The sequence below is a fragment of the Electrona antarctica genome, assembly GCF_951216825.1.
Source record: "Electrona antarctica genome assembly, chromosome: 21".
NCBI lineage: Eukaryota > Metazoa > Chordata > Actinopteri > Myctophiformes > Myctophidae > Electrona > Electrona antarctica.
In genome coordinates, this window is record NC_136802.1 from 14,268,618 (window position 1) to 14,296,587 (window position 27,970).

General features: G+C 43.2%; 1 protein-coding gene across 3 annotated transcripts; it reads right to left on the reverse strand.

The window, feature by feature from the left end:
• Positions 1–389: 389 nt before the first annotated feature.
• Positions 390–27,923, reverse strand: rtn3 (reticulon 3). Of its 3 annotated transcripts, XM_079491515.1 has the most exons (9): positions 27,507–27,923; positions 22,607–22,660; positions 14,010–16,541; positions 8,689–8,896; positions 7,000–7,138; positions 5,566–5,635; positions 4,590–4,636; positions 3,737–3,795; positions 390–3,349 (listed from the first exon to the last, which is right to left on the reverse strand). In XM_079491515.1, exons 1-9 carry the CDS (start codon positions 27,598–27,600, stop codon positions 3,301–3,303), a joined length of 3,252 nt encoding a protein of 1,083 aa, XP_079347641.1. In that variant the 5' UTR covers positions 27,601–27,923; the 3' UTR covers positions 390–3,300. The 3 variants fall into 3 exon arrangements, with proteins under 3 accessions (XP_079347641.1, XP_079347639.1, XP_079347640.1); XM_079491513.1 differs by lacking the exon at positions 14,010–16,541 and having other exon boundaries at positions 22,613–22,660; positions 27,507–27,908; XM_079491514.1 differs by lacking the exons at positions 14,010–16,541; positions 22,607–22,660 and having other exon boundaries at positions 27,507–27,907.
• Between the last annotated feature and the right edge of the window lie 47 nt (positions 27,924–27,970).

The window sequence follows — 27,970 nt, forward strand, 5'->3', positions numbered from 1 at the left end:
CGTGGCACCCGAGAGCTCCCGTTATTCCAGGGCCTATAGTCTTCCTAAGGTTTCACCGTTTCTCTGTAGTTACAGTGATGTGTTCAGGTGGAACTTGGGAAGGCCTCCCACACACACCTAATGTCCTTTTTCCTGTCGCTCGACTAATATCTAATAAAATAAATCTTTTACAGATAAAAGTAAAAAGAGTGCAACATTTATTTAATACATTTACAACTAGAAAGGTGTAATTCTGGGGAAATTGCAAGTGTGGTTGCACAGACGAGTCGCCGGTTAATCGATTCTTTGATATATACTTTAACATGAAACATCATGGCTTAGAAATACTGAGGTTTCATTTATCTTGCCCAGTTAAGTGCACTGGACGGAACAAAACACAAAACCATAGGTCCTTTGACATGTTTTTATTAATTTCACTTTGACATCAGTACAGGGACCACAGAGGGTTTTTTCTTCTTTTTTTCCTTGCAACACCTTTTCAAAAGCTCCAAAATATGAACTAAAGGTCATAGCTAACAAACAGAGCTCAGATGTTAGTGAAACACGTCTACATACCATTAGAGAATCGAAAAGCGAAATGAAATAAAACCTTGCCAAAAAGGAAGAAAAAATACAAAAAAATAAAGCCATTCCCGCCACACACGCCCTATACCCTAAGAAAACAGAGGGCCCCAACAAGTAAAGGGAAATACAAAGCAAACATGCTCTGAAGGAAACAAGATTAAAATGTGCATGTTGACTTCATAGTATATATTACACTCTGAAGAAATAAGTAATCTAAGAAACTGTATCTAAAGAAAGAGGTTTTGTAGTAGTACTAGTCTATCTCAAAACATAAGTAGCATAGTGTAAAGTAACATAGCCTTCATTTGAACAAAGGTTTCACTGTTGGTGGCGTGTCTGAACAGCTGGATTGCCAGAACACTCCAGTTTTCACACCACACACATTGGAGGGGAAATGTTCCGGCATCACAAGGACACTGGTTTACCTGACATGAGATAGGCTCAACTGTACATGTGTGCGTGTGGCCGCACATTAAAATCAACCCCCCGTAACAAACATGTATCAACAGCTTGGTATACACAGCGAACAACACATCGTGAATCCATGTCGCTTGAGTTTTAAGCCTAATTGAGACTTTGTTGTACAGAGTGATGAGTTACCCCTTTAAAACTTGAAATCGGGTATTTTCGTTGGGCCATATATGACGAGGTATAAGTTAGGCTGAACTTTGTTAAGTGCCACAACAGGTGGGGACACAGACAAGACACATGCACGGGAGATCCACCAGGCAATGCCGACACATCTGTGAAGCAAATTCTCACCAAAGGACACAAGGTGCCACGACATACACAGCGGATGGCATGCATGAGGAGGAATGTCCTACCAATGTTGCAGACAGTGAAAACATTCAGCAGTTAGACAGAGTAGTACGAGTAGATACTGCATTAAGAGGCAATGAGGGAACGATCACAGCCGATCCTTCCTAGTGTTGGCCATTCAATGTCAGAGGTGGGGCTGCGCTAGAACGAGTGGCCGACAGAGCTCTACACCTAGTTGGGCACGGGTGTCGCACACTGAAAATAGCCGATTTACAAGCTCAAAGTGTCGCACAGTGAGCTCGTAGATCGGCTATTTTTGTGCACGACACACGCGCAATCCGCGCATCCAAGTATGAATCAGGTATTACTCCAGGACACAATGAGACGTAATGACCACAGAATGGAACGATATCATGGCGTTTCAGTTTGCTTCTATTATTAAATCCCTTTAAAGGTTTTAAAAAATATATTAATCCATAAACACCACCAAAAGCAACCAATTACAAGTAATAATAATAATCTTATCAACAAAAACAGGGTCAAGAATATGTTACAGCCTATATAAAGGATGAAAACTATGTTTTTTTCCCCCTCCAGCTTACATGCGCTCCATGGCATCTGAATAAAGAGGAAACCAAGAGCACTAAATCCAGACGCAACGTCTTCATGTTCTCCATGTCATTCTAGTCAAAGATTAATGTCAAGAATCATTATGACACTTTATGGAGCTGATGGTTGCTGCTGTGAAGCTAACAGAGTCAAAGCAGCCATTCTATCGGTAATAATATCAATAATAGTAATAATATAGATAATAGTGAATAATAAAAATGTACAAGTGAAAGTGAGACTTCCAATATATATTACGACTTAAACAAGTGAGTCAAAACTGAGTTATGCCTGCTGTAAGGAGTGGAGGGGGAGGAGGTTGTTCCTTTTATATAAAAAGCGAGGCTAACCTATTTCCATACAGCAGAGAAGAGTGCCTGATGTTGGCTTAAGGTGTATATGTACAAAAAAACATTTCAAAAATGCATCAAATCAAAAAACAGGGTGAACTAGACCAAATTATCACAGCTGGCGTTGGTGTTCCAATCCTTTTATTTCAACCTGCTCCGTGGGCTTTGAGAACAAAAGAAAATGGTTTCAGTGCATTGCAGAAACTTACATACATAAGTGTCTTTAAGGTGAACAGAAAATAAAACCCATAACTCAATAACTAGCCACGCAGTAACAGAGGAAACCCAGTCTCACCTTCCACAAACTAAACTTAGCTTCCTTTTCTATTCAAACGAATGTTCATAATATTAATATAACTGTTGTAAAGGGCGAGAGAGCAGGGAAAGACTAGTCACAATTATACCTAAAAAGGTTATTTATTCAATTTTTTTTAGTTTTTTCCTTTTTCAGATTTTCGATCCTGTGTCTTCCATTTACTTTCAGAGTAATGTATCATTAAAAGTACAGACATTTGCTTTTTGAGAGACAAACACCCATCTTTGTAAAATGCTAAATGCTGCACGCTGCACCCCCCACTGTCACTGTGTTATACATAAACCAGGTCATAGATTCAGTCTAGTTCACTTGACCCTGCCTGTGTTTGTTATTTAACTTTATACATACTGTGGCACACCCAAGACAGGCAACCGGTCACAGCATCTTATCACTTCCCTCCGCCGGCTACACACGTTCCCGTCTTGCCCAGGTGCACGTCTTTTGTTTTTCTTCCCCGTAATGCTTGTAGTTAAGCTCTGCAGTAGTTTAGATTGAATATTGAGTAGCTCAGATTTATTTTCTTGTACTAGCTGGTTCAGTGCGGTGGGGCGGCGATAACGCTGTTGGAGGATGGAAGGGGGGTGGGGGTTAGATATGGGACAGGGGGAGGGGGGGAGGGGACGTTAAAGGACAGTGGAGGGTACTTTTAGGATGATGAAGATGATAATGGTGAGAGGGGTGGGGGGGGGGTTGGGAATCGTGGGATCATTCCGTTTTGCTACGCTTCATGGTTCCGGGGAGTTTTTCTTGCAACCTGGGGGGAGAAGAGCAAACAGGACAAATATGATGTCACCATCATGATGAATGTGCATCTCTCAGTAGGGCGTATGTGTGTCCGTCTCTCTGTGTGTGCTGAAGGGGAGGGTTATTTCTACACATATTTGTGTAGAATGCACCACTTAGTAACGTGTGCTATTGTTGTGTAATCTGTTATCTTGAGTAAAGCCCGAAATTTACTTTCGGGCGTAAAGAGGGTGTTGCATGGCAAAACTAGCTCATCTATTATCTACAAGCTCACAACGCATGGCAAATGCAACACGTTTTGAGCTTGGAAATCTGTTATTTCCACCGCGCCACACCGACGTGCGGCAAAGCATAAATTAAGCACAAGACTGACGCACTAGTAAATAGCTTCACTTACTTAGCCATTGTGGAGTTGACTTGAGTACGTGCAACGTCAATGTACTGATCGATCTGGGTCTAGAGGAGAGGAGAGGAGAGAGGGGAGGGTTAGAGTTACAATGGAGAGGAGAGGAGAGGAGAGGAGAGAGGGCATGCATTTTCATATGGTGTGACACTACATTTGTAGAGCTATTTCACAGCAACATCCTCAGTGATAATTTAACTGTGACAGAGTAAATAGTAACCGTTGAGGATCAATTTCTACAGCTATGTTTAGTCACTGAGGATCATGCTGTGTGGAATTTACACACATCAGTCATGGTCAATGAATAGTTATACCTACCACAGCCAGTTATTTTTATATTCTGCACACACACACACACACACATATAAATATAATTGCCTGAACTTTGCTCTTTCTGATTCAAAACCAAATGCGGCACGAGACTTCGGATCCGACTTCGATCTCTATCCCCACAGAGACCATATTTCCAATCTACATGAAAGCAGTCAGGTATCAAATTCAGCACGATTGGCTGAACTGATGAAGATCCCGTTTCTTATGAATGGGGGGGGGCCCAATGGCATTTATTCGATGTTCTGGTCGGTTGACATTTATCTTGTTTTACTGGCAGTGACTTTGCATTATCCATCTACGCCGCTGTGTACAAGATGGTGACGATAGGCTCCAGCGTGTGATAAAGGCTTTAGTCATTCGGTGAGCTCATCCTGAAAGGAGCGAGTGCCGATGGGTATTTGCCGCCAGCACTACATGATGTCACTGCTGCCCGTGGAGCTGGAGAGGTTTTGTGATTCACTGTGAAGCAAACATAACAATTTTTGACACACAAACGCAAAGGCCACAGTCTTACCTTGTTTTTCTCGTAGATCGGGGGAATGGCAAAGAGGAGGATGTCACCTGGGTAGAACATGGAGGGAGAGAGATGTTATCAAGTGTGTTGGGTGTAAATCTACTACATAAAGTTCAAGTGTCTGTGGCTTCGCCTGTCTGTGTGCCTGGATTATAGCTAAATATGGACACACACACACACACATAGTGTCCAGTGACTTGAATAGCAGCTCAAGATGTGATCATCTTCTCTGTGCTATAATAATAATTAAAAAAATAATAATCCGGCAGAAACCTCATATCTCCAAATTTGTTTTTAAAATAATGAAAACAAACCGCATTGGACATACAGGGTTTCCACCCGACACCAACTAGGTGCATTGCACAAGCCATCAAACATAACGTACTGTATTTTCACACTGACGTTACGCAGGGCGCGGCTTCATTTAAGAAGTCGTCGGAATGTGAAATCGATCAGTTAAGTGTTCCGGAAAGGGACGTGCCAAAGCAGCACTTACTAAGCGAATGCACGACGACAGACTGCTGACTGCCCATCTGATGACGATGCAGTCTGGGGAGCCAGGGAGGCAGCCACTCAAACCCCTTAATGCCTGTTATCTGCTTCTCCAGCCCAGTTAAAAGGCTGGCAGCACTGGACTAAATGAACCCGACTGCCTCTTTACAACACCCTGGGGGTCTTTAAAGACTCACAGTCATTTGCAATGTTAAAATGTGCTGCTGTTGAAGCATAAGACTCATAATGCATATCCTCATCGTACAATACTTTTGAGTTTTCTGACATGCACCCAAAACGGCACATGGAAATGTCAATGGGTATTCTGGATTAATTGTGCACAATTATGTCATTGTTGTATCTAATGCACACATGGTTCATCATTGTAACACGTAAACATATACAGCAGTCCAACTAACAGAAGCCAGGCTGAGGCTCTCAGTTAGGCTGCCTCGTGTAAACACGATGGTAGCTTGGGCCTTACCGAGGATGAGGACGGTGATCCCGTTGAAGACCGCTCCTACATATGTCATCAGCCACATGACCACAGCCAGCTGTGAGAGGAAAACAAAGTGAGCATGAGTTAGAACCAGGGGTTCCCAAACCTTTAGGTGCAGAGGACCGCCAAATAGCCATACCCTTCGGCTGCACTCCATCATATATATATATATATATATATAAGGTGCAGAGGACCGCCAAATAGCCATATCTTCCGGCTGCGCTCCATCTCTCTCTCTCATATATATATATATATATATATATATATATATATATATATATATATATATATATATATATGGTGGAATTATTCCCCCAGAGGTGAAGCATTTTTACTAGGCATCTTAACTACATTATCTCCAGAAATGATGTGGCGTCACATGATTTTAAACGCAATTAAATCTTGACACATTTCTATCAAAAGGATTTGCAGCAATATAGCAACGCAGCGAGTTTGACATCGCTGATGCCGAAGGGCTTTAGAGGGGAGGAATGGAGGGGGGCGAAGAGGGCTGGGATGTGAACTGCCAATAGAATGGGCTCGGAAATCCTTGTGACTGCACAGAGCATTATCTCTACTTGGCTGCTCTTAGGATAGACTGTTGCCCCGCTCTGATGCTTGCTTGGTATGTGTAGTTAGTTAGCTCCCTATACAGCTGCCATTAAACGGCAGCACTGCTTCTCTCTGTACTGTAGCTCTCTTCCTCCATTCTCCTCTCCCCTCCCCTCCCTCTCCTTCTCTCTGTACTGTAGCTCTCTTCCTCCATTCTCCTCTCCTCTGCCCTCCCTCTCCTTCTCTCTCTGTAGCTATCTGATGGCTGCTCATGCTAATCCCTGGCCCTGAACAGTGTCTTATATCAGAGCTTCTCAACTCTGGTCCTGGGGACTAGTCTTACACCATCACCAATTTATATCCCAGTCATCAAAATCTGGTAACAAGTATGACATGGATCTAGGCAAAAGCAGTTCGTTAACTAGTTGGTTGAAAACCCCATGTACAAATTGGTTCGGTTGCCACGGGACAGGTTCTGAGGAACCGCTGCATAAAATTCACAATATAAAGAACTAATTATAATGACGACCTCTCAGGGCCTTCCTCTGTGTTTCCCACATTACTGCGAGGTTTTCTACAGAGTTCTGTTGTGGAAAAACTGCTAAGTATTAGAAACTATGGTGAAGGCTGTGTAGGCGTTGAAGCTTTATCGCTGTGCAGGGAGAGTTATAAAAAGACTACTGCGCGACAGACGACTCCACAGAGAAAGAGGGAGTGGTAATAGTTTGCCGTCAACACTGGCCAAAACAAACACATGCAGCAGTCAAACACACGACCGTATGGTCAAATGGGGAGGATGAAACAATGAGCAATGACTGCGGTCCAGTCTTTGGGTCCCACGTCTGGTTTAGCCGAGGCCATGCCCACCTTCAGGGAGTCCACGAGGTCCTCGACCAGGAAGAGGCGGCTCAACTGCTTGAGGGCTCGATTGATGTAGGTCAGACTCTTATCCACGTGCTTGCGGAAGGTCTCAGGGGGAATGCTGACATCCTTCTCCATCAGCGCTCTGCGGAGGAGGAGGAGGAGAATACAAAATGAGGTTAACTGGCTACATGTTAAGTGTTACGTTAATAATTAGCCCCGTCTAACTAACCATCGGTTACTCTGGATCCAACCTAATTATTTATGACAAAGCTACATGCTTTAATCTGTTTATTTGATCTAAGGTTATTTACTTTGAATAAATATTTCACCCTCAAAAACGACCCCCCCCCAATCAGTTATTCACCCCGTGAAGCCTTAAATGTATAGATATGTTTTGTTTGTGCACAAGCGTGTGAATCATCTCGTGCTAAACCCCACGTGCCCGCCCAGGTGCGTTCCTCATTCATGCGTGACACGGTTTACACCAAAATTGTTCCTAAATAGAAACGTTTGGGCTGCAATGCTGCGTTTTTGAAGTACCAAAGAGGGTGAACTGGATAGAAGTCACTTGAATATAATATACATTTTATTATTTGAGAGTATAAAAAAAACATTATTCATCCAATTATATTTTTTTGTCTGGATTTTGTCTTCAATCTTCGTGAAGGAATGTGACACGCAAACGTTCTGCATGAATTCAAGGAGTAACCAAGAGAAAATACATTATTTTGGGGGGGTTAAATCGTCTTCCTCCACCATTCAGGTTCTCCATTCTTCATTTCCGTTTGTTTTAAAGAAGAAATTATGTTCCTAATCAGATTTCTTTGCTTTCTAATCTGTGTACTTGAATAAGTGCTCCCCTCAGGCTCTGGCTCAGTCATAAAGGTTGTTCTATAAATAAAAAGGTAGCAGAAACCGATTCACTCAGACGGGTGTAATATCATGCGCCACCATGCATGCAGGCCCTCGCACTCCGTTTGAGAGGGTTTTTTACAAGCATGTCACTTCAAAGAGGTGCTTGATACAGAAACAGAGTCCAGGGTTAAAAACACAAATTCCCTTCCATTTCTGCATGTTGTAGTCAAAGTTAATAGGGTAAAAATACAATGTTTTGTTGCATATTCTACAAAGATAATTCAGATAATCTGAAGATTATATGCATTCCAACCACGTTATTTATGCTGATTAAGTACAATGAGATATTTTGTTGTTCCAGCCCTTGTTGTGTCATTTAGGGAGCCAGCTAGCTAGCCTTATTTTATAGTTGTATTGTAAGATTATTAACACTTTATTGTAGTGACCGCGAGACTGTTCACTATTATGCCATATTTATATTATTGGTTACACATTGTATCGCACACTTGTACTGTAGCTACAGGTACCATCTTCCCTTCACAAAATAACACAGCAGAAAAACGGTGAAGCCTTTATCCCTTCACACACTCTCTGGCCACCGACCCGCCACCTCTTCCTTAAGGCCTATTCATAGTCTGGATTTTCGGTGATGAGGTGACCACCGCTCCGGTGGTGAGCTGACCACCGGAGCTGAAATAACATTGAGCGGTGGTGAGTAAAAACAGAGAGAAGAGCAGGAGCGGTGGTTTTCTCTTCACCACGGCTCGTGGCGTCATGTTGTAGTTCGGTGGTCACCTAACCACCGTAAATCCAGACTATGTATGAGCCTTTACTCACTTGAAGGGGTGTCCATCGTTGGACTTCTGCACGGCCTGCACGACAGACTTGTAGATGCGGAAGGTGATGGTGACGCACAGCAGGGCCAGCAGCAGGTAGGACGCCACGCTGATGAAGCTGAACGCAGCCAGTGACAGAAGCAGCAGCATGGACAGGCCAAAGACCACGCCCGACTTCTTGGGGTCCCGCCAGTGTATCAGGTCGATGACTAAAGAGAGAGACAGATAGAGCGTGAGAAATAGGGAGGAAAGGGGACGGGGTGAGGGGGGGGATTAGATAAAGATACTGTACGTAAGATAAAACCGTTATTGATTTCAAAGAGGGAGCGGGAAATTGGGTCCTTACAGCTGCCGGTGACGGGAAATGGATAGAGTTTCAATCTAAAATAGACATAATTAATTGAAAAATAGAACGGAAAACTCCAACTAAAATACAGCAACTCTGATGAATAGAGTGAAGTGTAGTGGAAGTGTGTGTTTGCCAGAAGAAGACATTGGTTAGGGAACCACTCCAGCGACCAAGAACTGGTCTGGGGACTATTCTATTCAATATCGCTTATTTCAACAAAAATGCACATGTTCTCCACGTGCGCTCGCTTGTGAAACATACATGAGTGGGAGCACAGGACATGTAGCCGTCAAGATGATCTCAAACCTCAGAGTCCATGAAACGCCATGAATAATACACAACGCACCACGGCTGCCTTCTGGGCGTCTCGGGGCACATTATCGGCCACGTTGCGTGTTTTTGTATTGCATGTCTGCAAGGAGTCATACATGCATAAGTGATAGACTGTGTGTGTGTGTGTGTGTGTGTGTGTGTTATGTAACGCAGTGGTGGTGTGGAGGGGCTCTGCTAAATATCCAGCAGCATGTAATGAGAGGGGCATTTAAAAAAGCAAAAAAGGACCTAGTATGCAGAGAGAGTACCACGTGGATCTATGCCTCAGGGAGTTTGCAGGCCCGTGTGTTCCGATGAATTTATGGCAGCACAGAGGGCCTTGGTATAATGTCGCCTTGTCTCCCTTTCTTCATGCAATCTCTCTCTGCCTCTCTCTTCTTCTTTCTTTCTATAGAACGGAATTGCTTTGCACTTCTCTTGTGGGTCCCTCCCCAGTTCAACATTTCTGACAGCAAGGTGGCAGGCTGGGCTCTGCCTAACCAAGAAAAGGTGCTTACAGACTCAAACCGAAATGGCGATAGCACACCTCTGTCGATTTCCTCTAGTCTGTCCCTCTGGCAGTAAAAAGCTCAAACCCTGTGAATGTGCACACACATGTACTATTAAAGTGCTTGCGTTGACCAAATGCACGACAGTAGACAGAGAAGAACGAACAGGCAACGCATCAATTACAGGGTTGGACTTGTATTGCTTGGGGCTACTGTGACATACTAATACTACTACATACTACATTTTCTAATTTATAATTAGTGAAGCACTGAGAAAACTGCTTCTTCGTACTTTTTTTCAAACTTGACTACGGTAGCGGTGGTCTCAAAAACATAAGGGAGAAGGAAAACTCCTTAGACCGAGACTTAAGAAAACATTTTTTCCTTTTATTTTATCATGCTCATAAAGTGCTCTGTGCTCAAAGTGCAATTAAAAAGCAAACGTTTCAGTCCTAAGACCTGACGTACCACGTACATACATTTTTACAAATGGTCTGTACAGGGGGGGGAATGGAAAAAAAGATGAATAGATTAAAAATAAGTATCTTTATTCTAAAGGTAATCCTATGTTTCCGTAGTGACACATTTTGGGAGAGTAAAGATATACCAAAAGAATATGAAAATACAATATGATAATTGACTGTACCTTTACTAAATATGTGCCCCTTAGATCTGGTGCAACATGAATATGGGCAAGGTTTTTCTGAAAGGGCATATGAATTTCACAGACTTTCCAACCAATTCGGTAGAATGCATATGTGTTTTTTTTCCCCGAGTCGACATGTGACCCATAAAAATTGGCCCGTGACCCACAAATGGATCCCAGAACACTGTTTGGGAAACAGAAACAACAGTGATCCATCTATACTATGACTCAAGTACCGTGTCCACCACTGCATGCAGAGCCCCCCCCCCCCCCCCCCCCCTCACAAACATCACCACGCAGGAGTGCACAAACGGCACACACAAGAGTTGCAGCATGCGATGATGCACCTCAGGCATGGCTCGTCAAAATAGGGCAGCTAGCTGCAATCAATATATGACCGTATGTTACCAGCTGCTCTCTCCGTAGCTAACAAGAAGATGGGCGATGAGCATTTATGATGTTACACAAATCTAGCCGGATTTTGGAAATCATGTATTAGCAATAGAAAAGGGAAGTGTATTTCTATTCAGTTTCTATAAGGTATTTCATGAATAGAAATGTTAACTTTCATACAAATAGCAAATACGTCAATGTGGCTGCCATTTTATATAGTACCAATTTCATAGTTTTCTAAAATACTGTATGTAAAAAAAAATATGGATTAAATGTATTGCATTTCAATACAAACCTAAGTCAATGTCAAACCTATATTGAGAACGCTTACTTCTCAATATAGAAGAAAAACTAAATTTGTTGTGGCTAAACCCTTTAATTAAATGATAAATTATTAAATGTTCAATCATTATTTGCAAAAGAGTGTATGTTTTTAAATGGCTCTCTTATGTCTGGAAAAACAAGTGTATTTATAATGTCCTGATTGTGGTAATGTGTCAAGGAGGCAGGGAGAAAATAAAGTTGTTTTCAAGAAGAAAACTCATCTCCGATGGGCTTGTTGTGCCGTCATTGAAACAAGTGGAAAAAGACAGAGCACCCTCTCTCTCTGCATCTATTGTTTCTGCTGCTGAGCTCGCGATGAGAGCATGAGCGGGGTTTCCTCACCCAGCACTGCAGGGGTCTAAGTCCCCTCCCAGAATGCTTTGCTGGTACCCACAGGGAGGCAGCCTGCGTTTTGACGGACCTCGTTCATTATCCCCGCTCCCTCCCTCGCTGCGTTACCGAGGCCCCAGATCCATCGGGAGGTCCCAGCGGCAGTGCAGCCGCAGTGGCCTGCTTTCTACCTTGCTGTGCAGCGTGTAGCTCTTAAAGCTACAGGCACCGCTCAGCCTCCGTAGGCCTGCTACTGTAAATGTGTGTTGCGCGTGTACGCACACACACGCACACACCTATTTGTGCGTGGCCTCTTTACAACATAGCCACGCCTAAACAGCTAAAGCCTTTCCAGCTTCACAGTCGCTCATCATGACCATCTGAGCAGGCATCAACTGGGTGAAGCTGAAACTGAATTGTCCCTGTGGGATTGATAACATCTACAAAAAGTCAAATGCTATAGGATAGGTGGTTACAAACAGCAGTGTGAACAGATTCAAGTCTGATTCAACTGGTCCCACCCAGCACAAATATGTCATGTTGAATGGGCCATGTCAATTTCCAACTCTTAAAAAAGGTGTTGCAGAAAGTATGGTGGTCAAGTGGGTTCTTGGGAATCGGGATAGGAAGGAACTGGTATGGCGAGGCAGCATTAAAGCTACAATCGGTAGTTTTATGTCTGTTGTCTCCCTCTCCCATCGGAGACAGAGAGGTAATTCATATTGCATTGAAGTCTGAATTACAATAAAGATGGGGACGCGCTAATATTTTCTCCTACCCAACACCAGGTGTCAATATGGCTCTATGGAAGAGTAGAGATCACCTAAAACACTGCATTTTTTGCACATTTTATTTATTAAAATAAGTCTCAGCTTATAGATTTATGGCCAATTCAATTCATAGTTGTTTTAGGGTTGAGATCTTCAGTGAGTAACGTGGTAGTATGGCGAAATATAAGTTAGCCAGTTAACAATGGATGTTAGCCAGCTAAAACATGCAGGCACACCCCATGAAATAAACTCACACCTAACCAAGCATACCCCGCCTCATAACCTACAGAGTTGTAGAACAGCACTGCAGAGAGGAGACTAAAATAGCATTGAGGTTCACGGCTGAGGGAGAGAGGACTCAACGACTCAGGACAGCAAACCAGAGAGCTCCTTCAACAGAACAAAGTCATTATAGCCTACAGAGTGAAGGCTGAGCAACTTGGACACAATCTTGACAAACGGAACGTGTCAAAACTGACCCATTCACTGTGGGGCTCCTGAAGTACACTTTCCCCTAGTTTCTGGTTGCCCCAGAGACCAACCCACAAATTCCATGATGTGCCAAGTGTTGGTCATGTACTACTATGTACACTGCATGTGTCAGGAATCAGGATTACTGTCTGCATACCAGCCTGGCAGCCTCTGCGCATGTGTCTCTGTTTCTTTGTGTGCAGTGTGTGTGTGTGTGTGTGTGTGTGTGTGTGTGTGTGTGTGTGTGTGTGTGTGTGTGTGTGTGTGTGTGTGTGTGTGTGTGTGTGTGTGTGTGGAGAGGGGGGGTATTAGGGGGTATTGGCAGTGGCAATCTAGTAACTGTTCCAACTGCTATACATTTGTAGCTCTGAACACTAAACCCTTTCCAACTATCGTTATTATAATGCAATACACAAATTGGGTTACAACAAATTATGATAGGAATTGTATCAGACATATACCTGTCTGACATATTGTTTTACAGTCTCAAGGAGACATGATGAAGAGAGGTCAAGGGAGGACCAAAACCTCTTTTGGCAGGCTCACAAACATCCGATTAATTTAGAATAATTTCCCATTTTGGTATAGACACTCATTTAGAACATAAAATGTAATACAGCATGAGATATTCATGACGTGACTTCTATTAAAAACTAATCTCATGTCTAATGTCACTGCGACAGTCATCTCCTACAAAACGCAGACTGCTGTGGAAAGTTGCATCGACGCAGAAACCCGACACTGGGGATAGACTGTGCCTGATGTCAAGGGGCCCAGCAAGAAGACACTCATACACCATGTCTAAAAACCCACCAATGCCAAACAGCTAACGACATAGGGAAGGACAAAGGGTCAGGGGGTCTTAAGCATGGGAAGGGGGGGGTGCTAGACCATACGTAGCTTCTGGGTCAATAGTGACACAAATTCTGTGACAACTGCGCTTGCAGAGTCACCATGACCTGAGTAACCTTTATACCTATATAAGAGATATAGTTCTCTCTTACAAACTGCCATTACAGTTATGAGCAATAGATATGTGTACAACAGGTTTAGCCTGCTCTTCGAATACATGCAGGCTAAACCGCTATAAGGTATTCACAGTTTGACTTCTCAATAGGATCACACAGGCAGGTAAGAGAGGAGACTAGAGTGAAGTAATTTTGAGGTGTCTGCATGAGAGGTTAGCAGGCCTACAGCCCAGAGGAAGGAAGTTGTTACCTGAGAAGTGGGTTAGTATTGCTGTCAAAACATGCTCGGCAAGGTAGTAGGCCTCTGCCACCAACTCCTCGATGACCTCTACCTCTTTGGAATACCGAATGTCCGAAGCAGGTCTGGTTAGCGGGGACGGAGCATTGGTAGTCGAGGTACAGGATGACTGCCGTGTTGTGCTGTAGGGGTCAGCGTCGCCTTGGACCGAAGCCTTCCCACTTGGTTGAAACTGTTCGTCCTCCTGACTGCTGCCCAGCTCTTTGAGAGCACTGATGGTGAGGCGTTCCTGTTCGAGATCCAGCACCATAGTTGGGTGGTTTGTTTTGGGGTACTCGATGCTGGAGAGAGCTTGGCGGAGGTCACCAGGGTCTTCATCCTGTCTGGACTTGAGACATTCCCTCATGAAATCCACAAAGCTATCGGTGTCACCAGGTGCAATGCTTTCTGGGTCACTAGTTGTGTCAGGTGTACGGTGTCCTGCTTTGGTGTCGTTCTGGGTGTCTGAACTAATTTTGTGTGGGGGAAGGGATTTTCTATTTGTCACGTCATCTGAAAAGTCATTCACCTTCGCATTATTCACTGGCTCTTTGATGCTGCTCGGTGGTTCAGTTTGGAAACAGGAATACGGGTCTTTAGGGTATTCTCTTGGAGATGTCTGACCTCCGACCGGCTTGGGAAAGGGATCTTCATCACCCAGCGATACGATGTCATCCTGTTCATGAGAGCCCTTTGTTGCGTTTGCACTTAGTGATCCAATAATAATCTGAGAGTCTGTAGAAGAGGTGTCGTGAGCACTGTTCAGCTCTTTATCAAAGTCATCGTGCAAGGCCGGGGATCCATCATAATCATCAAATGATTGTTGTCTGTCATATACATCATCCATATAACCCTGTTTGACATCTATGTTGATGTTTTCACCAACTTTAGACAGGGCGCCATGAGCTGGACCCTGAGAAGTAATGCCCATCATGCCAGGTTTGACTAGAATATCTTGCACTTCATCCGACCACTCGTCATCATTATTTGGGAAGTCCACCTCTTCGTTTGTTATGGAAGGTTTGGCAGTGAAAGGGGAAGGTTTGTCAGACTCTGTGCAGGACATCTGCAATTTCTCAGTTTGAGCTTGACCAAAATCTGAAGTTGTTGCAGTTGAGACTGTGGCATTCTGTACCTCGTCGGTCTTGGACTCGAGATCTGATCCAGGTTCAGATTTACGGATCTTATGTTCGGGAGAGCATTCGGCATCAGATTCCACAGGCGAGGATGGGGGAGAGTAGCCTTCCATGAATTCTGTTTCTAAGGGGCAGGTCCTGGATGACTCCGTTTTAGCCACCTCTGGCTGTGATTCGGGGGCTTGAGGGACGTTGTTAGACGGGTCCTTTACAACCTCATAGCCCTCATCTTCCTCCTCTTGGTCCATCTCCTCTTCACTATAATTTGGCTCATCCGTCTCAATGACATTGATCGTTGGGACCTGCATTTGTTTTTTCTCTGGCTTGGCTGGTGGGGTAGCCATTTCCTCAGTGGGGAGGGAGGGATCTGGAGGGGCTGTTGTTGGGGCAGGGTCCTTTGAGAGTCTAAGGACAGAAGAGGAAGAAATGGCGACTCCGTCCTCGATGACGGTATCATCCGAATCTCCCGAGCTGTCCACTTCACTGCTTAGATCTGCACCCCATGGGGGCTTCTTAGCTTCCAAAGCTTTACATTTTGCATCAACAGTATCAGGTGGGGAAGGAGGGGGAGATGGGGAGCCAAAGCCTGCAGGAGGGGCAGGAGAAACAGGGAGCTCAGAGTCCAGGTTTGGTGGAGCCTGGGCACCAGATTTCTCCTGCTGTTCCCACATGTAGGCAGTTGGTAAAAAGCTAATGTCAAACTCCTCCTCTTCGCTTTGCTGCTTTGGTGGTTCATTGAACTTCTCTTTCAGTTTTGGAGCTTCAATGGGAGAATCCATGAAAGCATCAGGGACGCTTGCAAAAGCGGCAGGGACATCTGGTATAACTATACCCCCCACTTTCACCTCCTTGGTTGTAGCACTCTTCTCTGACACTGGCGTGCGTTTGTTTAAATCTACAGTATCAACAAAGTCGAGCACTGGAGGCAAATGGGCCCTCATCCAGTCTGCCGTGTCTTCAAACTCAGTGACTTGTCGCAACTCTCCAAGGACTTCAAATGGAGATTCTGGTGACTCCACATCGGTGGAACCTCCTGAGCTCCCATAACCTCGAGAACCCCCTCGCTTATGGACAGACGAGGCGATTGGCTCAGTGGGAGACTTTTCATAGTGCCGTTCTCTGAGGCTTCTCTGAGAGAAGCCTCCTTCGCTCCGAAAGTCTGGTTCTTTTTTCTTGGCAGCAAGAGACTCCAGTGCCTTTATTCTTTCAGATATAGGAGGCAGCTTAATTGGTGAATCTGGTTGTCCATCAGGAGGCCCTGCTTCACTCCCATAATTCCCAGGTGAGAACGAGCCTGGTTGTGAAGGATATCGAAGGGAGGTGGCCACACCTTCAGAGGGCTTGTCAGAGCCCAGGACCACTCTCTTATCTGCATTGCCATGCAGAGATAGCAGCAGCGGATAGGAGAAAGGAGGAAATAAAAGTCACACACACTCAAGTCCCATGCACTTCCAGTATAACTTAGTGAGGCCTTAATGTTACAGCCCAAGCGGTCATGCATTGCGTCATGGAACAGAAATATTGGTTTAATGAATGGCATCTACCCTTGTGCATGCTGCTCTGAACCATTACAAAATGCTGCCATTGAGGACTCAATGAGACAACAAAGAATGATTCATATGACCAAAATGAAGCAGCTTCAAATTAAATAAATTCATAACAGCGTAAATTGGTGTGTCCGTTATGGATGAATGTTTCTTCAACACTTCGATCTTAGATTAGGTTCTCTTCATCTTTAAAGGTTTTGTTGTCACAGGTTACATAGACGCAAGAGAGAGGGTTGAAGTGTCAACTATTCCCAGCATTTTGTGATTTTAAAGAGATTCTATAATATATGCAAATTTCATTTGAGTTTAACTTGTATAGTTTCTAATATTATTAGAGGCTTCATGCCATGGACCTTAGTCCTGGTTCGTTCTCAAAGTACAACGATGCTTAGATCCATTTTTGTTTCCGTTCAAACGTAGTCACGCTGCAATTCTGTCCAAGGACATAATTGTTCATATTAAAAGGGATATTTCACTTTAAAACATGTTTGGGGTAATTTTAGTGTCTATTCGGGCATAAAAGGGCACCCCAGACAGTTTTTAAGTTTCTTGATTTAGTAGAATGTTTTGGGAAAATGAAGAAATAAATTAAACAAATGAAAAAACACTGTCTCCTCACGTATAAGAAGGACAATATCAATCACCAGAAGAACCAAGGACAGATATTATTTTCAATGAATCTAACATGGTTAGAATGTAGTTTGAACTAAGATACAATGGGTTCGTATAGGAAGGGAGTGTTAAAAAAGGAAGGGGTCCGTTTCTGTCTAAATTCTGAATCAAGCAACTTAAAAACTTGCCCATGTTAAACTACCCCCAAACATTTTTGAAAGTAGAAATCAGCTTTGGGAAAAAAAAGAAACATCTGCTGAGTTTATATCTGGACGAAGTTACAAGAGTTACATCAATGACTTTGAGAGAGCTGTTGAGTAGTCACTTCATGTCAAGATGCCTTTGACAGAGAGCACAGAGGAAGGATATCACAACTGAACGTGACAACTTAAATGAAATCCAATGCTTGTCTGAGAACGAAGTTAAGTCAAATGGTCATTATATATTGTGTGTGTATAATAATGACCCCTTTTACATCTCATCTTTTGAAAACTAAAAGAGTACCTTGGCTTTCTCTATAATATATTCAATTGGGTATTGTATAATTCAGCAGCTAAGCACAAATCCAAATTTTGAAAGCAACCAAATTTAACTCTTTGGATGCCAAACAACACAACGCTAGAAAACAAAAAGTATATTTTCTTTGAACTACGTTTGACATCTGAACTGCATATCGACAAATAAGCACCAATTTCCCCACAATGAGAGTTGGCGTCTCCACAGATAGGCTCCCTTTCCTCTTCATGGTTAATCAACAGAAGATGTAACTAAAGCACATACAGTAAGTGAATGAATAAGAGTACCGATCAGAACAATGTCTTGGTATGGGATTGCTCTTTTGGTCTGAATAATACGGTCTACTCTGCCTTGACAATCAGAGCACTAAAAACATGTTAAACCACTATGTCCTTGTGCCATAGCCGATGTGGCAGTTTAAGTCAATGCAATGGTAGGGACACCCTGCATGTGATTCAGTGCCATGGGGATCCTCGGGGCTCTGTGTCCAGTCTGTCCACAAGATGTTCCAAGCAACTGTTCCAATAATGACATGATCCCTTTCAACGCGGAAGGCACCCCCCATTATTTTCAACACCTAGTGTCAAGCGACCGTGGCGGCAGCTATATTGGGATCTGTGCGTCAGCTCAGCTGCCCAACTCAACCTCTGCAAGCTAGCTACTAGGGGTGTAACGATATTGTAACTGTATGAAAGATCTAAGTATATCGATATGTAAACAGCAAATATCGTATCGTTTGACTTTATATCGTATCGTTTAGTAATGGAAATAATCGGTATCTAATAGTTTTGCAATGGAAATAATCGATTTAATCACTACTAAGTACTTGGGCATTGAATTTAGCAATTTTAAGAATAGATACAAATATGGGTTTAATTAATGTTCCATTCCATATACAGTGGCTACAATTGGTCTATCAAAAAATGTGTGTATTCTGAGTTCATGTCAAGGCCACGAAGGCGTGGGTTTGTCCATATGTGTTCAAATACAATCAATGTCGATCTATTTGCCAGAGAATCACTGTGTTTACTACTTTATACAATCAACAAGTTTCACATATTTAATGTATTAGCTAAATAGTTACTACCAATATCGTCCATGTATCAACCGTGTATTGTGATACTGTACGTATCGTGTCACTGTTAAAATGTATCGTTACACCCCTACTAGTTACGGATGAGTTTTCGTGTCACAGAGGATCAATCTTAATGCTTGTCAAAAAGATCAACATTACACTATTGTGGTATTTCTACCGTCATGATTAAGTTGACAGATTACAGCATATATATATATTTCCTGAGCTGTTATTGTCACAGGGCATGTTTGCCACGGGTGCACAGACTGACTGACTGGTGCACTTTGTCTTAGTTGGGACCCCCGCCTCCCCTCTCACTCATGGCCACAGTAAAATGCATTGTTCAAACTAGGCCACATGGACTTTCCAGCAGACTAGTAGTCCTTTGGCTGAACACTGGTAAACAAATTCCAAAACAGCTACTGCACCACAGGCACAAGCCAAAGGACGTGTCACTTGATTAGAACCAATAAGACTACAACCCATACTACCATGGACGAGGCTCCCTTTGAGCAGGATTCAGATAAAGCTGTCAACAATCTTGTTTTCTAATAGCTCACTGTTCATGTGCCATCTTCCAAATGAAAGCATCACGGGAACTTCAATGCTCCATCTCTTATGTAACCTGCTCTCTGCAGTAATTGGAGTTGAGTGGAGTTGTGTGCACTTGACTATCTGGGATGGGCATCAAAAAAACTGATTGACTGGCAAATCCTCCTGCTAAACTGACTGATGTCAGGCCTTTGCCAAGGCCTCCTTCCAGAAGTATGCTTATGTGCCTGGGCAGGTGGTGCATACGTTGGTTAGACATACTAATAGTCCAAAAGGCATTAGTCCGACCACACCGTTGCTCCTGTCATGCGTGGCCAGTTACAACGAACCCGTGGCCAGGTTAAAACTAACCTGTTGCTTCCCCTACCCTAAACCGGTTGGGTTTTGGGTAGGGTGTCGGACTAATGCCCTCGTACTGTTAGTACGTCGGACCAAACACATGCACCCCCTAGGCAGCATGTCTGACTAGAGACACATTTTCAAGTTGTCATTCAGTCCATGAGTCATATTTAAACAGAATAAGAATAAGTTTTGATTCTCTGTAGCTCTCCGACTATAACTCAACACTGACTACCGGTATTCCAAGAAACAAACTTTCGCCTTCTGCGCTGAGTTCGCCTTTTGATGCCTATTTTAATATAAATTGATTACGGTTCACAACTGTGTTCTGTACGCGCTCGCCGTATTAAATGACTGGCCTGGAGTTGGAGTACACAATTCAGACACCAGAAGGGGGGGGGGGGGGGGGCGGCGGTAAATTAGTTAAATGTTTAGTACAAAGCAAGATACCGTCCTTCACAAAGATTACAGTCCGCTGACAAAGCCCTGGTATCCGTTATCGATAAAAGTCAGGCATTTTTTCTGCAGAGCTGGTGAGTCAATATGATACGGGATCAAATTCCACAGGGCACGGACATGTCATATCCAATTAGCGATGTACACATAACACAATACGTCTTACATGTGGCATAAGCCCTGAGAGTGAGATTACCTTTGGACTTCATACCGTAGTTCTGACTGTCATGGTTGAACTTCAACCAGTTAATCAACAGAATAAATATTCATTCATATTCTATTATGTCAAAATAAAAGTAAACAAGGGCATATTGAAAGAACAGCATTGTTATGGTATTTTTCTGGTCTAGAGCCATCAAATCTTTTGTTTTGTATTTACTGGCATTTATTTTATCTTTTGAATGATCACTTTCATCATAGTGACATTTTGACAGTAGCCTATCCCAGGATGCCAATGACTCCGCCCATGGGCGTGGTGGCAGAATGGTTTGATTTTCCAGTCATCCCATTTGAATCAAAATGAATGAGAAGAGTTTGGTGCCTGAGCGGTCACCAGTGTGAACAAACAGTCTTTGCTGTGAGAGAATGACCCACAACATGCTTCCAGACATGTTGAGTCTATGCCAAGGCTAGAGAGAATAGTAATCCAATAGCTAAAAAAAATACACTTATTAAAGCCTTTATTTTGGCACAAGGCACCCTTCAGGTGCACCTAATCAAGGAGATCTGTATGGTGTACAGTATTTCACTCATTGACGATCAGTGAAAAGGTACCGCTCTGCCTCTCTCATCAACAGTCATTTATTTTTCTACAAAGTCCAACCTACAGTAAACTAAAAATGACAGGTTTTTATTTTATTCTAATTGTAATTACTTTGACTAATTAATGGACTAATTTATTGGCATTTACCATAATGTATCTTGTAAGAGATTGAGTGGTCCTAAAACATGCCATTTGGCGACAATTTATTTTTGCTATCAACTATGGTTAATGTAGAAAGCAAATGTTCCAGCCTAGACTTTGAAAATGGTGTTGCAATAGGCTACATTAAGAACTCAAATGGACAATGAACAAAATCAGACAGTTTGCTAGATGAAAGAAAACCTACTTTTTATAGCTCCAGCGTGGAGGTGAGACATGCACAGAGCCTAAGAAGAAGAAGCCATAAGCAGGTGGCAGAGTGGAGGAGGGGCAAGCAGCAGTGAAAGACAAACCCCTGGGTGGCAGATGATCCCTCACCAGTGCCGCTCATCCTCCAGGGCCTGGTTGCTGCTACAGGGGCTTTTGGGGTTATATGCCCACAGACACTGTGGGTAGATGAAAGGTAGGCTCCCCCTGGGGCAACAACTTGATCCATTTTTAGCCTTCTGCTTCCTGGTGAAGTGAACTTGAACTTCTCTCTGCTTTCTTAAAATAAGGTGGCAATCTTGGGATTATATTGGATCCTACCGTGAGCGCTGCTGACCTAAATAATGCCAGCTAGCAGGCCGCGAGGACTGAAATGGATCAGATTGTCGTCATCTGCAGGGAATTAGTTGGTTTTACATCGTCTTTTCATTTGTGTATATTATGGAGATACTGGGAAATAGGTAAGAACAGGGAGACGTGGGTGCCGAAATGGAGAAGAAAGACTACATTTTAATCATGCGTGTTACAACATGCGTCACTACATTAGGTGGAGGCCATTGACTGAGTAAATGACCGTCTCATTCTAAATTTGTTATATTGGAAAATGAAGGCATATGGCTATTCAATGCAACAATGTCAATAGATTGAAGGATCAAGTGCTTCTAGTGCACTTGATCCTTGATCCACCTTTGCATCACATGTGTATTCTACATGTGTAAACAACATTTGCACTGAGGCCACAGGTCTGCCATTTAGGTTTTGTCTTGCCATTTCTTGCCTTTTTTTTTTTTTTTTTTTAATCTCCAGTTGGGTAGTATTGAAATAATTAGTATCATATGTTGGTGGTGGAGGGAAAAAGGGTGGAGCTATGCTGGCCCAGTGTAGCTGTCAAGGGTCACAAGCATTGGAAGCAGATGGGCTGCTGTTAGAAGGTTTCTACAAGGAGGGCTCGGGTAAGAGCAGTCAGGATAAGGATTGCATCCGGGTTAGGATTAGCATAGTAGTAATGCATTTATGAATGTATTTAATATTTGTGCAAGCCCTTTTTAAAACCTCTCTTTGGTCTGGCCTAGAGAAGGAGAGGGGCACTAGAGAGAGGGATGGAGAGCATTACAGCAAGCGAGCAAGAAGAGACAGGAAAGGGAGAGATAGAAAGGTCTAGAGAGGGAGAAGAAGAAGAGCAGGCGAGCAGCGTAAGAGAACCATACACTTGCCTTGAGGAGACTGAATGAGAGATACGGACGAAGAGGAAAGAAAGGAATCTGAAAAAATAAAGTACAGAGGAATGAACATCCTACAAAAGAAGAAAATAAGTCCTATCCTTCACAATCCTCCCCCATTCTTTCTTAGAAGACATTAAACTAGATGAATCAAAATCACTTACTCTAACTATCCAGCCTTAACAACTCTATATCAAATACTACAAAAACACTTACTATACATTCACTCCACCCCATGCATATAGTCTCCATATGTACTTCAATATACCATCCCCAATTACTTAACACATGCATATTATATTTGCTATGCAGGCAGGACTGACACAAAAACAGACAACTTACAACTAACAACATAGCACTTATACTATTGCAATAGCAACTACCAATATATCATACCATTTATAAATGGACTGTTGTTTCTCTTTTCCTCCAGTGAAATTCTAAATTGTTCTCCCATGGTCTACTTTGTTACCTCCAGATGCTGGCTGGACACCCACACTGCCCTCACTTGATGGGAATTATGTAACCTTGCACATTTCTGACTCACTTCTGAACCTCGTGATATTTTTATTTTATTTTTTAAACAATGTCTGCCATTGTAGAGCAAAATCATCTCAACAGCCTCCACAGTGTGGTGTGTTTGCTTCTACATATTGAGCACACAGGGGGAAACCTCTTTTTGCCAACAACCCTGCGTGTGTACAACTGTACATACATCCGAGCACAGGGCAAGCCCCAGAGCAGAGTGCCTCGGAACACGTTATGTGCCTCCTTGCTCAATGGCACCTCAGGAGTGCAGTGGGAACTCTACTCACTCTGCCGCTACCCACTGTAGCAATGATCCAACACATTTGTCTAATGGTTTAGGAATGACAGGAGATAGCATTTGAAGAATGCCTGGAACTGAGACTAAGAGCTAAAAATGTGTGCGTGAGCTGCACGTTTATCAAGCGGATCACCTGCATGGACGGTTTATTAAGACAGGCCGGACGGGTTGGCGAGCCCTTGTGTTCCAGCATTCCATCGCTCAGATTCACGCCAATGGCTCAGCCATCTCATTACCACACCTGTCACCTTCACTTGTTAATCCGAGAAGAAGTTCTTCCCACTTAGATTCCCAATTCCAGATGTAAAAAATGGTTAGTGTGCAAATACTTAAGACACATACGCACATACACAAATTGTTTCTACCAACTGTGTTGGGGAAGGTCACAATAACAGTTATAATAGTCAGTTTCACTCCCATCTGTTTTGAATTGGAACCTAGGTAAAGTAAAAAAGAAAAAAGAATTGTGATGGGTGATTGTGGAAAGCATCGGGCAGCCGGGCACGTCATTCAGGGACAAGAAGTAGCTCACACTGTGGTTCTTCTCTGCCATATCATTCATGGCTATAGCAAACATGGCTGTATGGAGGACCAGAGGTCCACTCCATTTCATTGCTTCTTTGCCTCAAGCTACCCAGTCTGGGTGAATCAGTTGAGGGTGGGCGAGTCTGGGTGAATCAGTTGAGGGTGGGCGAGTCTGGGTGAATTAGTTGAGGGTGGGCGAGTGTGGAAAATGCCCCCAGTGGAGTTAATGATAGAGGTGCCGGGGGGGGGGGGGGGGGGGGGGGGGGTTTAGTGTCATCTCAGTCACGCCTACCATTTCTGTCCCTGTGCTGGCACTGTCCAGTAATGACACCAAAAACCCCTCATGGTTATTTGCTGTCTCAGCCCGACTCAGTGACCTTAGCGATTATAGTCAGCTTCCAGTGCAGAGAGGGGAGGAGGAGAGAGAAATTGAGAGAGGGAGAGGAAAGCCAAAAGAACTACATGTTCTCTCCAGACTCTTGCTTATATTGAAGCTAGGGCAGCCATATCAGAGTCCTGTTGCATGCCCTCGATCATTCCTTGGACAAATTATGCCCCTAATTTCAGCCTAGAAATGTTCACTGAAACGCTTTTTTACATTGAGAATTTCTCTTAGCCAAACTGAACAAATAATGTTTGTTTTCTGCATCTGACCAATTGGCTACTTACTGACTGACTGACAACAGGTGCATTACAACTCAAACATAGTCTGGACTTCTTTTTGTGACTGCCTGTGCCTGGCACTTGTGAGGTGAGGTCAGGTCACTGAAGATTAACATTAACTCCCATACAGCACATTTCCTTTTTTTGTAATGAAATACACATGTAATTGATGGCTGTACTTGTACTGGAACTTGGAAGATATAAAACACTAAATAATCCAAGATACTAAATCAAACAGTCCCTGTGTGAGTGTTGAGACACCTTAAGTGATAGTCATATATTTCAACTTACCTAGGCCTACTAGAACAGGCCTAATGGAAAAGGCAAGTTGGGAATCATTTGCAATCATGCTTAACAAGTTTACTGGAGAGTTGGCTCACAACTAACTTCCTCCATGAAGGAACAGCCCAGAGGAAGAACATTGTTGAATTGTTTGGTCTTGCTGCCTGTTAAATATATTTGGCTTAAGTTATTATTATGAAGCTACCTCTGTGTTATTGGCCCTGGAATGTTCAAATGTATACAGTTTGACAATTTACATGGGAGTCAGGGAGTGTACTTAAAACATTTAGGCCACATTATTTCTTTAACTGCAAGTACTTAAAACAGGCATTGTACCAGAGTATAAACTATAAAACGTTTCTGTAACTGATCCCAGCCAGGAACGCAACACTGAAAATAGATGCATGAAAGATGTCTTTCCAAACCAAAACACGTCCTGATCTGGTGCCAATGTAGTTTTAGAAATTAGGTCTTCAATTTGAAACATGTCACTCCCTTTGTGGCCAGAGGCACTCATCAGACTGTGCCAATCTAGTGTATTGCATGGGCTCATCGGCAGCAAGAAGTGGCAGAGACGGCCCAAACCATCTGGTACCTCACTAGGCATCCAGGGTTGGCAAGATAGACAAGCTACGCTAGTCTTTTGATTCCTTAATATCAAGCAGTTAAAATTAAAGCGACAATACACAACAATAATTAAATCTACTTGTGTTTTGAGATGCACAGCAACATAATAACATTATTTATGTGAGAATTTCAAAATGTATGGGATTTTCAAATCATGCCAGTTTTTTGACAATCGACTGACATTTCCATACATATGATTTACAGTTTAAAATATATTGTCAGGTCCAACCAAAAACATTCACAGTTAGCAGACTGACATGTATGGGGTTTGTGTCTGGATATTTAACTCACAATCTCACATGATAGGGAGTATAATTCTATAAAGAATACTACCCTTTCAATAAGCATCATATTGCCATCATGTGATCATATAAAGAAAATATCCTACAGTTCATGCCTAGTGGGGGTGATGTCCATATCAAACAGCATTTCAGATGCTGGGGTCTGGCACCCTACTGCCCCACCCTCCCTGCTAGACAATAACGTCGTTTTATGTCCTGGGAGGCAACAGTCATTCTGTTTTTATATCCTACTGTACCTTCCTTCCCACCCTTAATTTAGAAATTAAACAAACAACAAAATAGTGTTTTCATCTAATGAAATTGGTATTGGAGCAAATTATTAAGGATCTGTTTTTTTGTAATCTCGACATAGGGGGAGTTAACATTCACCCCCACAGAAAGGGGGATAGGCGTCTGAGGTTCTCCACGGTGTACACGACACCACAATGTGTGACTCGTCAAATTATGTGCCTCCAGATGTCGCCGTTTTGTGGTTTTCCTGGCAGATTCGAGCGTGACAAGCATTTTCCACAATGTTAAGATAACATCATAACAGCCGTCGCGATACACTACTACATGACTGTAAGTACGCAAAACTCACATCTAACTCCAGCCGCATCCTTCAGGCATCAAATATGTGTGTCCTGTGGATGTCAATATACATTACGCTTATGTGTGGCTGAGAACAAGGCTGGTTAAAGAGTAGCTCTGGTCCATATCCCTAATGCCCTTTGCTGCCGTTGCATTATGGACCAGAGCTAGTTAAAGAGCAATCCTTTCACACAAACACGGTTCCATTCTAGGGAATTGAACCGGTTGGTTGGATTCCAATATTGCTTATTTTCGACTGAATTTGGCGAAATTGCTAATATGGGGCCCATCTGCGTCACAGAATTCGACAGCTCACCAATGTAGGTATAACACGGATAACAACAATGCCTCTCCTCTGCAGTGCAGTGCAGAAGATCCTCCGTCGCGGCATGGAATCGTTCCACCACAAGGCATAAAATACACCACTGTGTTCATGCCAAGAAGTCAACGTTTGGCGTAAACATAGATTAGGGTTCGGCAACGTTACGTTATGGGTCTGTTATGTACAGGTGGTTATAAACCCGGGGCCTTACATCAAAAAACACGATGACTCAACCTAAATATGCGCTCTTTGCACATTTGGATTCGATGGCAACTTCCTTTATCCATAGTAACACAGCCTTGTGGTTTTTCTACCGTGAAAACTGACCCGGGGAAGAAGCAAGCAAGCAGCAACTCAACCCCCAACACAGTTGTTCCAATCCTGATGATAGATGGATCATTTTACTACCGACACACGCACGCACACACATACACAACAACACGGCCTGTCCCGTTGTTAACCTGCCGAGAGTAGTGTCCAAGTTCACCACAGGTGTTCCTGTTCCTCTCTTTTTGTTCACAAGGTAACGCACGTTAACAACCGGTGCGAAGGCCGACAGACACTGTATGACACACTTGATACACAATATACATACAAACAACACACCATTTGGTTATTCGTACAAAATAATAATAAAACAAACAAAACAAAACGACAATTGTTTGCATGCATGCACGTTTGCTGAACGAACGGGTTGTGGCATACACACTATTCAAAGGGTCTTATAATAACAAAACATAAATAAATCAAGGCGTCGTCTAACCGTCTTACCGGACGGCTTTGAGTCTTTGGCAGCAGCAGCTGAGTTCTGTCCATCGATGCCTTGTGACGAAGAGATCTGAGTAGACTGAGTCATTGGATCCATTTTGTTCTTTTAGTTGAAGTTGTACAGATGAAATCTTGCACACACACCAAAAAAAAAATATGCGTTTGTTTGTACTTGAGCCGTGTGTGTGTCGACGAAACGACGAGCGGTCCTCTTTATGTTTTTACTTCCTCGTTATTATTTATTAATTCCCCCCAAGAAGAAAGAGCGGGACACTAGGCAGCGTTGCTTCTGTTCTGAGTACCTTCCACGCGCACCACGTCTCGAGCGAGCGTTCCTGTAACTGAGCGTTCCTGTAACTGTTGAGAGCGCGAGACAAGGCAGGCTCTGTGTGAGACAGATGATGCCAAAAAAAAAACAGGGTGAGAGTTTGCTTTCTAAAAGAACCAACCCATAGCCCGCAGGGACG